The following is a 13,672-nucleotide window of genomic DNA, read 5'->3' on the forward strand; positions in this document are numbered from 1 at the left end:
CGTTCCTCTGCCTGTTCATTTGAATGTGAATTGAGGTATGCAAACAAGAGAGCGCACAGTGTACTTGGCTCCTGGGGATTCATCAGAGCTGGGGAGATTCTGCAAAGCCGTGGTGTCATTCCACGTTCATCATCAATTCTCCTGGAATGCCGGCGTGCATCTTCACATACGAAGAATGGCCGCTCGCTGTTTTACATCTGTATGTGATTGTCAAATAACCGAGCTGATTCCTGTCAGGAAGTCTTGTCGGCACAACTCAACGTTGATCCTGGAACCACAGAGGAATTGTGACAAAGAAGCGTCTCGGTCGCCTCACTTCAGTTGTGAAATGACTCGTGCACATACATACACACATACAGTATGGTTCATATACATTTATGACCTCATTATATCATGATAATCTATTTGGAATTGATCCTATCAATAATGGATTCAGTATTCTTAGGAATTGAGAGTGGCTTTGATTTGAAACACAAACCCCTGCTGTTTTACGAAGAATCTTACATAAAGACATGAACGATTACACACACAGTACATCAGACGTGTTTTCAATATAACATATAGTGATATTAAAGATTTAGAGAGGATGGTAAGGAACATAAGCACTTGTATGCAGTCCTAAGACTAACATGTACCGGTCCTTGTAGCAAGTAGACCTTATTTAAGAGAATTTTGGGAGCCTCGGTAGCTGTGGCAGAGCCTGTAAAGGGCAGAGGGGCGTGTCAGTAGCCCATTTCAGAGAGTGTGTCTACGGCGTGATGGTGCACACACTGGATAAGAGTGTTGCATCTGGACAGGTGGAGGTTTATAGCGAGGGTGTATGGTCTTGGAAGGGGCCCATTCAGCGAAAAGTCAGCCTGTGGGAATAAACTGTCAGCCAGCAGTGTTGGGTTTAATGGAGCGGCGCTGCTTTTTTTTTCTGTCTCTGTTGCCTCAGTGGCGAATTTGGTGCAATTTAGCTGTAGGCGCTCTCAGTCTGCCATTACACAGAGCTTTGATAGAGGGCAGCTGGCAGCCAGTCTCCCTCTTAGTGGTGCCGATGAGCCGTGTTTACTTTTTCTGAGTGGACACAGGCTGCGGTTTAGCCCGTGAGCTTTGATGATAATGAGATTAAAGCTGACCCAAAATTGCTTGATATAGATTTCCCCGTAGGAGCGTTAAGATATTTTTCTGTCAATTTCTATCAATCTGCCCTCAGGGTCTGTTCGCCTTTATTGATAAATGTGCTCGAGCTCCATGTTGGACCCTGGATGCAAAATGAGTCTGTTCAATTAAGTTTGGCTACAGGTGCATGGAGGCAGGAGAGGCAGAAAGCTAATTCCTTCCTTCCTTTATGTCGAGGTCGGAGAGCTGTGTGTGAGAAATTGGCCACAAGCCCAAGAGTTCTTTGTTTCGGGGTTTCGTTTAGACTTGAATTCAGCGGTGGACATCCCCAAAGCAATCAGGCAGAATGGAGCCACACCATGCACAGGTGCTGAGAGAGAGAGAGAGAAAGGATGCTTAGATGAAACGCACAAGCTTGTGTGTGTGTGTGTGTTGGCTTAAACTCATAAGATGTCGCTGAAGTATACAGAATGTTTGTCTCAGCAGATTTAGGACGGTGGTTTCCAGGATAAGTGCCGGGCTTATGAGTGAGGACTGAGCTGCTACAGTGTGGCTTAGGTTGCCTCCGGGCATGCAATATGAATGTATTGTGGAAAATGGAGTAAACACACATACTTGTGTTACAGACACGCCAGATAATCTGATCCCCCAGCTTGGTTCAAGCACAATTTCACAGGGTTGTCTCTAACTTAATGCAATGTTTATGTTTAATTATTCCCCCCCTGTCTGTCTGGTATTTCATTTATTAAATATCTTTAGAGAAATACACATATAAGTCTACTTGTAGCCTCCAGAGATCGTCCCTCCTGAGGTGCTGACAGGCCCAAAGAGCTATTTAAACCCTCCAGTGTGTTCTGGGTCTCATTGTGTTCTCCCCCCTCCCAGTTTAATGTGCCTGGAATACCAACACAGCAGTTGCACTCTGACCTCCGGGCTGAGCTCCTCACCATAGCCTTTTTAGGAAACTCATTTTGCCTGTTGCTTTGGGCTCAGGTCCGTCTTCGCCACGATATACTACAGATGCAGCAACCAAACAGCCGATTCATCTCAGCCTCCCACGCTCACCGATGTCTTTCTGTAATCGTGGCAGCAGCTCACTCAATCTACGGGTTTCCATCAGAGAACCATGAGGAATTGAAGATCCCAGCGTATGTTGGGACTCACAGCCTCACCAGTTAAACGTATAGTAGTTTAAATGAAGATGTTTGTGTTGTTTTGTGGAGGATAAAGATCAGGATGTCTGCCAGTCGTCCTGTGTATTTTATGATGTGGTTTGCTGGACCATGCAGAGTTCTATATTTATTGTGCTGACTCACAGCAGACGGAGGAAAACAACAGGCTCAGTCTTTATGCATGAGGCCGTCTGCCCGTCTGTTTCCATCTGTCTCTGTCGTACATTTTGCGTTGGGGTGGCACGGGGGGATTGAGCCGCTGATGTGTGTAGCACCTCAGTAGGCAACGGTCTCATTCTTCATAACGTTGAATGGGATTTGGCACTCCATCCTGGGCAAATACGGGCGATATGCTCCGAGATAACAGAAGATAGAGTCTCTGTGCGTAACGCCGTCGTGCTCCAGCTGCAGGACTAAATCAGGAGGTCACACACTTTATTCCTTCATTGAAAAATAATATTAGTATGCTTTCAGTAATCACTACCCTGAAACTAATGTAAATGATAAGTGACTGATGCCCCGGTGACTTAAGCTCCTTCCAAACTTCAAAATCACCGCTCTGTATTTCCTGACCTCAATTCATCTGCTACAGAGGCTTGATCAAACATGTAAAGCCTAATGGTGCACAGATGGACAGACTGTAAGACAGCACACGCACGCTCGCACACGCACGCACGTACACGCACGCACGCACACGCACACACACACACACACATCATCTTCTTCCATTTGAGATCTCAGCTCCTCCTCTTTTCACTCAGTCTCTCAAATTGAAACAGCACTGGGTAATACTGAGCTTCTTAATCCCAGATTAAGTAGCCATTGTCATGTGACCCTCCTGATCCCATCCCCTGTCCTCTTGTCAGGGTGTGACTGGTCGCCGGTGTTTACCTTTGCAGCATGTGGATTTACTACACACTCTCTGTCTGCTGATACAAACACCAGGTTTATGGTGAGCGTCTTGGACTCATCTGCTGGATGTTGTTTGGATAGATTGGTGGTCATGTTAGAAGAAAGGCCGACGGTGTTCATTTGTGTAGGGAGTGTGTGTGAGCCATTAGCCTTGACACTGTTTTCTATATGGACACAGTGGGAGACCAGAGCGGGGGAGACACAAGCGAGGTCGGGCTTCAGGGGATTTGATAGTTGTTCCAAACGTATCTCGGCTGAATGGTGACATCTTCTCCCGGCTGCTTGCTCTCAATGTGTAGACTGTGCTGGGATTTAGGTTGCCGGGGCATTACTGGGATGTTGCTAGGTCATTGGATTACCTTGTAATGTATCTAGAGGAAAGTGGCTGAGCAGGGCAGGAGTCTACACGCAGACAAAGTGTCGGGTTTTGTGTGTGTGTGTATGTGTGAGGGTCGGTGCTTGAGGTAAACATGGAAAGGCACATATTATATTTTTGTGCGGACGCTTGTCAGTTTTGGACTCACGTAAGTCTCCTTCTGTCTCCTTCTTTACAGGTGTGAATGTTGACTCCATCCCTGTTGTGTGACCATGTTCCTTGGGTAGCAAAGCTGACCGAGAGGAGCTCCTACCCTCTTCCAGTCCTCCCCCCTCCGGACTCGTAACTGCAACCAGCGCTAGGAATTCCTCCCTCTCAAAGCACAACCATGTTAATCAAGGAATATCGCATCCCCATGCCCATGAGCGTGGAGGAATACCGCATCGCTCAGCTTTACATGATCCAGGTAAGTGCTCCAATCTTTACAAAAGCTGTTTACACAATATTCAGAGAGTCGACTCACAGCCACACAAAACGCAAGTGTGTTTGGTAATCATCCGGTGATACAGAGTGTGTGTTAACATGAGGTGAGTTGTGGTTTATGCGTGAAGAAGGTGAAGGTGAAGGTGGGGAGGTCAGGGATTTCTGCTGTTATTGTCTCAGACAGTGCAGGAACACGGGCGAACAAGAACATTGAAGAACCGTGTTAAAGGGTCAGAGGTTCAGTGTCAGACCGGCTGCTGCTCCATATGCTCCTGTGGCGCCTTATATTCAACCGTTTCGTATAAAAGTACCTGAGCAAACACACAATAAGAATTTGATTAGAAGACATTAAACTCCAAATCGTTAATCCGAGTTTTATTTGCCAGGTCAAAAAAATGAAGCAGTAAGAAGTGATGATCTTTAGTCAATTAAAAGTAGAAGAGTAAACACAACTCTAATCTTTAAAGGTAAGACGCCGCAATTAAGCCTAAGATTTAATTTAAGTGTCTTTCATAACAGATTTGTACAATCACTGATTACATTAACCTTGTCTGTTCTGAAGTCTCCATCCATGAATAATTCATCGTTTCCTCTTTGCATGTGAAGGGAAAAGAAGCAAAGCCATCAGGTACGGCTTATTCCTGATTTATCAATGAGGCGTGTGATTGGTTGGTTGAGTTAAGGTCATGGTGGGGCATTGCTACGAGTACTGGATCTCATTACCGGCGCAGAGGGCGGAATATTGTTTATAGAGAGGGGGGACATGGAAAGAAAAGTCGATTCAGGTCGATCTGAAACCAAATACAAGAATTTGTCCCGGATATTGCAAGATATGCCATTTATTGACATTTTTGCCTATTCCAGAGTGTCTGACGTGTTGATCCAGGCCTGAGCTGGTGATGTTTTGATCAGCAGTCAGGTCTGGATGTTGTGTTTGATGGCAGCTCTTGATTCTGTATCTTCACGTTGTCACACACATATTGGTGCCAAGCTGTTTCCAATACGAGCAGAGAAAAGTGTTGAAGGTGTCACCTGAAGTACAACAGAATGCGGGAGAGAAGCGAACCTGTAAAAAGACACAAGGTGTTAAGAACGGTTTCTATCTCCGTTGAACTGTCGTCTGGCTGTTTGAAATGTGAGTGATGGGATGTCGCAGGGATGCGAAAAAGATTTAGCTTTTGGTGGAATATTGGTAAGGTGTAACATCATTTATTAATTTCTCTCATATATTCCTCAAAGATTAATGTTAACAACACAGATGTTTTGGTCTTTGGTAGTTCTCTCAGTGTTTGTAGTGTTTGTAGTGCAGATAAGAAGCATGAGAAAGAAAGGGTTAAAGAGGAAGTAACTAAAGAAGTCGGCTGCAGATGTATGGAAAAGGTACACACACTTGGATCCCTCCTCTCCGGTTCAGCGTCACAGCTGAGTGCAGGCTGCCATGGAAACGGGTGACATCAGCTGCAGCATGGCAGTAGCTGCCATTATTAGTTTGGGATATTGGTGAGAAAAAGAGACGCTGATAGGGAGGGAGGGGCTGAGAGAGAGAGGGAGAGGGAGGGAGAGGGAGGGAGAGAGAAATAGAGAGAACTCTCCATGACAACATTAATCTGCCAAATTTGTTATGTAGCTTTTTGTGCTGGATACAGTTTTGGTTTTAAGCGCAGCAGTTTGACACAAAAACCTTTGAATGCGATCTAATTCAGTAGAACAATAGCCGTAGAAAATCACTCAACAAAACTGTAATTTTACAATCTTCACACAGATCTTTATAGACTGGTTGTAATGTTCAGTATACCGTAGCTGCTTCATACAGCACAGGTGTTGTTGCAGGTTGTTATATGTGTGTTTGAGGTCATATTGGAAGGCCAGGGAAGAAACCACTACATTCTGGAGCCAGTATCAGGTCTTATCCATCCATTCCACAGGGAGCGATCATATTACTGTGGGAGTTGTGTGACAGAGAGATGAAGATTCAATTATGGACTGAAGTGGAGTCATTAGCCACAGCAACACACTCTCTGTAAACAGGAAGAAGCCGTCGCTAACCAAACAAGAACACCAACCGTGTACTTTGGCACGATCATATAAATGTCAAGTGTCCTGTGAGTGAGTGGTGGAAACATTGATATAGTTTATGAGTCCATTATTTAAGTTATCTCTTCACCTTTAGGCCAGCGTTACACATTCTGCCTCGGCTTGTTTAGACTAGAGAGCACCCGTCTACATTTTTCAACCGTTGTCACATGGTGCACAGTGGTTGAAAATGGCAGCAGAGAGCGAACAGGGTGTTAGTGTGTGTGTGTGCGTATGTGTGAAATCTGGGAGCAGCCAGTATTGAAGTTGATCCAAGAGGATCCAGCAAGGTTTTTCTCTGTGGGCCTGAGGAGGGGAGCTGTGTACCCCCATTTTATCCTAACCTTGTGGTGTCACATAAATTATTCAGAGCCCAGTCAGCCCGGCAGGAACGAGACCCTCAGTAAAGCCCAGCACATTATCATTCTGCGCTCGTCTGCTTAGCTTAGCTCTGTTTTTGTTCTTTTTCCCCTTCATCTTTCTTGTGTTGTCAACTCTTCTTTCTTTCCTGTTCCCTCTCCGCTCTCTCTCTCTCTCTCTCTCTCTCTCTCGCTCTCTCTCTCGCTCTCTCTCTCTGTCTCTCTCTCTCTCTCTCTTCCCGCACAACTTTGGCTCCGTCACATTTTTCTTATTTTCTTAATTATTTGTTGGCCTGGTGTCAAAGCACCTCCGCAGCTTCTGCAGCCCAAATTCTCAGACTTGTTTTCCTTGGTACATTATTCTTATTCACCCACTCACTTGTTACTGGTTTTTACTTTTCACTCTGAGCCTTCATTAAGCTGTGATACAGTGTCTTGAAGTAATGAACCAATCTGGATGAGATCAGACGTAATTATCCTATAATAAAAAATCAATGAGGTTTCATTCATTTATTTCTTATAACAAATAAATCAATGAAGTCCCATTCTTATCACAACTTCTGCTTCTGTCACTTTAAAGCAGCACGGTGACTCTTGACACATCGGGGTACCGCTGCACCCCAGAACCTCTCAACTCTTACTTATTCTGGCCCCTGGTGTGGCCCCCCTGACACTAGTGTGCAGTGGATCAGAACGGTTGAGCAGAAGGGGTCGTGCAGGGTCCCAGGGTGCACCGAGAGAACCAAGCACATCAGAGAACAGCCTGGGCGGGGGGCTGTGGCTCCTGTTGCCTGTTCCAACACTGTGCTGGTGCAGAATGAACACACTCTGAACAGAAAGGTCACTTTAGATTATGAAACGCCTCTAAAGTCTTCTGTCTTCTCCCAGTATCGACCCAGCATCTTGTAATGGCCACTGGAAGCAGAACATCTGACTGGAATCCATTACTATAGTTTTTGTTTTCCTATATTGATGGCAGTTGGATGACTGTAGTATGTAGAGCGGAGTGATGCAGTGTGTTGAGAGCAGCACTGAGGGGAGAGGAGGCCGTAATAAAAACCAGATGAATGTAACACTGCTGCTTTTTTACTGTTTACATTCTGAGTGTTCTGTTTCTAAAAATCCATAAACATCTTCAGAGTTCAGAGCCTGTGCTGTTTTTGGCTGTAAGATGAGCATCATGGACACACTGTGCTTTGCCCTGTGCAGCAGAGACGAGGGAGGTAATTTAGGCTCTTAACTCCTCGCCCCAAATTACATTACCTGCTAGATTACAACAATTTTCCAGCTGTTTGCCTCCTCTAACCTGCGTTACGGATGTCACCTCACTTAAATCTGTGAGGGAGGCACCTCATGTTCAATCTGAGAGCGCTCAGTGTTGACCGAGAGCACCTCACCCTTTCTGTTGATAATTATCACAGTGATTTATAGGCACTGATTTATATTCTCTCTGCCGCGAGCAGAGTGAGGCAGAGAGAGAGAGAGAGAGAGAGAGAGAGAAGGCTGTTGAGTAGTAAAGCACAATTCCCTGTCGCTGTGTTTTTCTCTCACAGTCTTTGTCTCCCCGTTCAATTCTAATACAATTAATTGAGTTTGTTTTGTTGGATATGGTGTGTGTGTGTGTGTGTGTGTGTGTGTGTGTGTGTGTGTGTGTGTGTGTGTGTGTGTGTGTGTGTGTGTGTGTGTGTGTGTGTGTGTGTGTGTGTGTGTGTGTGTGTGTGTGTGTGTGCGTGTGCGCGCGTGCCCTCACTCATTTGTGCTTTTGGCAAAAACGTGAGGCCTGTGAGCCAGTGTTCAGTCCCTTAAAGAGACACTACACCCAACGGGCTATTTTCACTCAGCATGCATGGTGATGTAGGATAGTTTGCACATTATCTCATCAATATAGACCTGAAATGAAAATGTAAGGATAAATATCTGCACAATAATAATAATAATGATGTGGTGATGATTATTATGTTAAGATATAATTATTACAGAATATTAATATTAATAATATGGTTGATTATAATAACCCTGTGTCTTGTGCAGTTAATTTCTGAATGTTTAAGCAACACTCTCTATTTCACCAGCTGCTCAGATACTCCACATGCAGTTGAGTGTTGTGGCTGAAATGCAGTGACTCTTAGGAAGCAGTGGTGTGTGTGTGTATAAACTGATGCCGTATAATCTCCGGCTCCCTCTAAGAAGCAACAAGTTAACACACAGCTCAGGCTAACAGGATCTGTGAGATCAAACCATCTGCTGTCTCTCACAGAGGGAAATGCTCCGTTTTGCCGCAGTGTTCAATTTGTGAAATCAAAGTGTAATAGCAGGTAAATGCCCAGATTGGCATTCAAGACACTGGTTTTTGTTTCAACTGATACCACTGAATCAGAGCAGAGGAGAATAAGATGTGAAGTGCACTGTATTACGAGAATGTGGAATAGAGCTCAATTTTATTAAAATATAGCTTCCAGTGTGTTTTGTTTTATTCATTCAGCAGCTGTTTTTCCGCTCATTGCTTTGCTTCTGCTGCGTCGTTCATTGAAGCTCTGTGATTGAAATGGATTTTCAAAGGTTGTACAACAGCAGAGAGAGAGTACAGCAGTGTAAGGGTAGTGACGGTTCAACTGGACCGTTCAGGAAAGGGAGCAGGATGCAATAATGGCAGACTGAGAGATACTGGGCCAGGAGTCGGACGTTAACACGGTCTTTCACCTCCTCCTCCTTCCTCTGTCCTCTCGTCTGTCTGTCTTCTTCCAGAAAAAGAGCCGAGAGGAGAGCTGTGGCGAGGGCAGCGGCGTGGAGATCCTGGAGAACAAACCGTACGAGGACGGCCCCGGAGGCTCGGGCCAGTACACGCACAAGGTCTACCACATCGGCAAACACATCCCGTCCTGGTTCTGCTCCATTCTGCCACAAGCTGCTCTCCGAGTGGAGGAGGAGTCGTGGAACGCTTACCCCTACACGCGAACCCGGTGAGAGGATTACACATCAGGACCCACCGACCTTTTAGTAATAAAGAAACGTTAAAAGTTTTTATTATATGCCTTCTGGATTCTTTATTATGAAACATTAAATCCTGTCTCAATACCGCTCACATAGACAGTTTTTATTTGGAGCCATTTCAACTGAATCATCACATCAGTCACCTTTGCACACTGTTCCCATCTTGGGGTAAAATTGTCATGATGCGGCAGTTTCTCCTGGTAACTTATAAGGAATAATTAGGTAGAAATAAGTAGCTGAAAGTAGCTTATGGAGGAAGTTTGTGCAGGAATAAGCAACTGAGCTTCTGAGCAGATCTCTGTTAACAGTGATGATAATACACAGTGTTTCATGGCTTCAATAGCAAATATATGAGCAGACAACCTTTATTGGAATGCTGTTTGTTATAGGAAATCACAGTTCTCCTCTTGTTAAAATAGCTCTCCAATCAAATCCATGCTTGGTAATGATCTACCATCTTCATATGCAGTGACAGAGCCTTAACATCCTCTTCCTCCTCTGTTTCTCAGGTACACATGTCCCTTTGTAGAGAAGTTCTCCATAGACATTGAGACCTATTATAAACCGGATACTGGAAATCAAGCAGACGTCTTCAATATGAACTCTGCTGAGAAAAGACAGAGGACTGTTGGTAAGTGTGTATCACAACACACACACTTAAATCACACACCAGATCGTGAGTCTGAATCGATGGGACCAGTAGACTTTCCGTTGCTCATGACTATGGAGGTGTGGCTGGCTTATGTGGAATTCAATGAAGTGTAGAAGTGCTTCAACGGCTTATCATTTTAAAAACAGAAAGAATACGATTTGTTTATCCTGCATAATTCAAAGATTTCCTCTGTCCCATGTAGACCCTATAGACATTGTGAAGGACTACATTCCTCCACATGAATACCTGGTGGAAGAGGACCCTAAGCTGTATCAGTCAGTCAAGACCAAACGGGGTCCCCTGTCAGAGGCCTGGATCGAGGAGATCAACCAGGATCCAGGCCAGAGTTCTGTTATGTGTGCCTACAAGCTCTGCAAAGTGGAGTTCAGATACTGGGGCATGCAGTCCAAGATCGAGCGCTTCATACACGACGTGGGTAGGTATGGCAGATGGCCCGTGTGTGTGTGTGTATGTGTGTGTGGTCACCGTCACCACGTTGATTTCGTAATGTACTGTCACTTTGAAGTTCACTGGACATTGATATAAAGCTTTTCTTTGTTTGCTCGTCTTGCTTTTATTGGCAGATAGGATGCTGGCACTTGTTTTGAGTCTCTGTTAACCAGCTGATGATTGTGTAGTGTGTGTGTGTAGCGCACCAAGAGGAGGACAATGTCGGAAATTTATTCTTTTTCTCCACTGGCAGATGACTCACTGGCATTGTTTGGCATTCACCACTCATTTATTCTCCCTCTGAGTGCCTCCTCTGATAGATAAAACAGTAAATGTGCCTGTCTGATGTGGACACTTGCTGAATGTAGAATCTCTGACCAGGAGTGTTATTTAAGGTTAATTGTAGCTATGAGTTTTGTCTCTCACACATGGGTTTTTGAAAATAAACACTACTGATGTTTCTTGTCCCACCAGGTTTGCGTAAGGTGATGGTGAGAGCCCATCGCCAGGCATGGTGCTGGCAGGATGAGTGGTATGGCCTGACTATCGAGGACATTAGGCAGCTCGAGCTTGAAACCCAGCTGGCTCTGGCTAAGAAAATGGCCCACTACAGCCTCATTGAAGAGGGTGGAACGGAGACAAGCGGCTCCTCTGCCACTCAGGACCAGGATCCGGGAGCTGAGACGGTGGGGTCGGCCACAGAGGCACAGAGCGGAGGAACGGGGATGGGAGATGCACTGGAGACCCGAGGAGAGCTCACCAAACAGTGGTCAACCTCCTCCAGATCCTCCAACAGATCATCAAAGAGAGGAGGTAAGTGGTGCTGTACTCACTTTAGTGGTTAGTACGTGTAATGCTTGTAAGATGATAGACTCTGATTCTCTTTTGTACGTGTAGCTAGTCCATCGCACCAGAGCATTTCAGAGTGGAGGATGCAGAGCATTGCCCGGGACTCAGAGGACAGCACTGATGATGAGTTCTTTGATGCACACGGTAAAATCAATGAGTGTATTTGCACACAGCATCTCTGGCTGATCAGATAGCCGTCCGCTCATGTGAACACACTCCATTTACACCATATGATCGCCTTCCTGTGAGATATACAGTACATATATAAAATGGATTTGCTTTTCCCCCTGCATCCTAATGATTGATTCTTATCTGTGTTTTGTGAGTGGAGGATGTTTTGATCCATTTTGGGGGATTATTGGTTTTTGAATGTCTGCTGTGTCTCTTACAGAGGACTTTTCTGACAATGAAGAGATGTTTGCCAAAGAGATCACAAAGTGGAGCTCCAATGATCTGATGGACAAGATAGAAACAATAGAAGTGGATGAAGCACAAGGTAGGAGACCCTCTAGACTGTTTAATGTTCATGGATGTTGCTGTTGCTCTGAGTAGCTTATGTCCAGGGAATGTCAGTAAATGAATAAAGAGAGTGTAAAACAGTGTGTGATACGTTTTCTTCTCTGTCTGTGTTTTTACAGAGGGCTTATATCAGGAGGCAGGAGGGGAATATGCAGGGATGAGTGCTGAGGAGAGGCAGATGGGGGTACAAAGTCTTCATCACTCCAACTCAAACATTCCTATCACTACTTTCCTGGTTTTTATGGTGTAAGGCTGAGTTCCTCCCTAAGCACAGGAAGGATCAGGGTTGTGGGCGATGCAGCACCCCCTGTTGGGTGTAAATAAAATACTTTTATGAACCGATAAAACCAAAATGGCTTGAAAACAGCTGCTCTATTAAAACATTGAAAAAGTGCATTGTTCTCTCTTCTTAATGAGGCTGACTTATTCTCTCATTCATGCTCTCCTTCGTCCTCCTTCTGTCTGTTTCTTCATTTTACAGGATGGATCATCTCAGCAGTGTCTTCAGCCCTCCAAGATTCACGTTCTGGTCCTGGTCCTGCATGGAGGCAACATACTGGACACTGGATCTGGTACACACTCATCAGAAATGTCACTCTTCACTCAATCACAGTCTGGAAAAGTCTGGAACTGTGGAATTTATATTCAGGAAACCCTCAAACTCTGATCTGATCCTCCCTGCAGGTGAACAGAACAGCAAGCAGGGGGATGTGAACACCCTGAGCGGAGCCTTTGAGACTGTAATGAGGGTCCATTACCCCACGGCGTTAGGTCGGATCGCAATCCGGATCGTCCCGTGTCCTGCTGTGTGTGTGGATGCGTTCTCGCTAGTTTCCAAGTGAGCAAAACTGGTAGTAACCTCCAGTAGTAGATGTTGTCATGCACACAGATGGACGGATCATAATGTCTCTTCCCTGCTGTCCAGTCTAAGCCCGTACAGCTACGATGAGAGTTGCCTGTCCAGCAGTCAGGATCACATCCCGCTGGCTGCTCTTCCTCTTTTGGCGACGTCTGCACCGCAGTACCAAGACGCCGTGGCATCCGTCATCTTGCGAGCCAATCAGGTGTACGGTGACTTCATCAGGTCTGTAGATGGAGCGTCCTTCACCGGCCAGGTCAGTGTGTCACCTCAAGTAAGCTCTGTCAACGTGTTGTTGGTGCATGTATAGATGATAGCTGATGTGTGTGTGTGTGTGTGTGTAAATGTGTGTGTGCCTTGCAGGTGTGTGTCATCGGGGACTGTGTGGGGGGGATCCTGGGCTTTGATGCTCTGTGCAGCAGCTCTGTGACGGTGTCAGAAAGCACAAACAGCAGCAGACGGGGCAGCACCATCAGCGCTCAGGTATCACTCTCCACTCCAACACACACTTCACATAAAGCCTCGCTGACAAAGACTGGCAAAGCCTAACGATGTTCCTTTTGTCCTCCGTCTGTCTCTCTCAGGACACAGACCTCCTGTCTCCAGGTATTGTCATAAACAGTGTTTCTCCGTCCTTGGAGGGAAGTCGCCACCTGAGCCGCAGCAACATCGACATCCCTCGCTGCTCCGGCCCCGACGACCCCAAGAAGCAACTTCCACGCAAACGCAGCGACTCCTCCACGTACGAGCTGGACACCATCAAACACCACCAAGCCTTCCTGTCCAGGTAAAGGGACAGAAACGGACACAGACATTGTAAACACTCGCCGAGGATTGAGCTCCTGTATAGAATGTGTGTGTGTGTGTGTCCCTCTGAACAGTCTGCACTCCAGTGTGCTTCATGCTGAGTCTGGATCTCGGCGCTCCAGTAAC

General features: G+C 45.7%; 1 protein-coding gene across 3 annotated transcripts in view; it reads left to right on the plus strand.

Moving 5' to 3' along the window:
* Positions 1-3,797: 3,797 nt before the first annotated feature.
* pitpnm2 (phosphatidylinositol transfer protein, membrane-associated 2) overlaps positions 3,798-13,672 on the plus strand; it is an 18,311-nt gene continuing 8,436 nt past the window's right edge. For 2 of the 3 annotated variants that reach the window (XM_076163536.1, XM_076163537.1), the window contains exons 1-14: positions 3,798-3,970; positions 9,165-9,379; positions 9,920-10,041; positions 10,265-10,498; positions 10,987-11,325; positions 11,410-11,505; positions 11,753-11,857; positions 12,000-12,056; positions 12,348-12,452; positions 12,565-12,718; positions 12,806-12,995; positions 13,103-13,222; positions 13,324-13,526; positions 13,621-13,672. The exon at positions 13,621-13,672 is cut by the window's right edge and continues 124 nt beyond it. In XM_076163536.1, coding sequence (XP_076019651.1) covers positions 3,893-3,970; positions 9,165-9,379; positions 9,920-10,041; positions 10,265-10,498; positions 10,987-11,325; positions 11,410-11,505; positions 11,753-11,857; positions 12,000-12,056; positions 12,348-12,452; positions 12,565-12,718; positions 12,806-12,995; positions 13,103-13,222; positions 13,324-13,526; positions 13,621-13,672 — 2,070 coding nt within the window. In that variant the 5' untranslated portion in view covers positions 3,798-3,892. Of the gene's footprint in view, positions 3,971-9,164; positions 9,380-9,919; positions 10,042-10,264; positions 10,499-10,986; positions 11,326-11,409; positions 11,506-11,752; positions 11,858-11,999; positions 12,065-12,347; positions 12,453-12,564; positions 12,719-12,805; positions 12,996-13,102; positions 13,223-13,323; positions 13,527-13,620 lie in introns of all 3 variants that reach the window. The other variant, XM_076163535.1, reaches the window with a different exon arrangement.

The sequence above is a fragment of the Genypterus blacodes genome, unplaced genomic scaffold (genome assembly GCF_046128005.1).
Source record: "Genypterus blacodes isolate CSIRO-AG114 ecotype Tasmania unplaced genomic scaffold, CSIRO-AGI_Gbla_v1 ptg000133l_1, whole genome shotgun sequence".
In the NCBI taxonomy this organism is placed as follows: domain Eukaryota; kingdom Metazoa; phylum Chordata; class Actinopteri; order Ophidiiformes; family Ophidiidae; genus Genypterus; species Genypterus blacodes.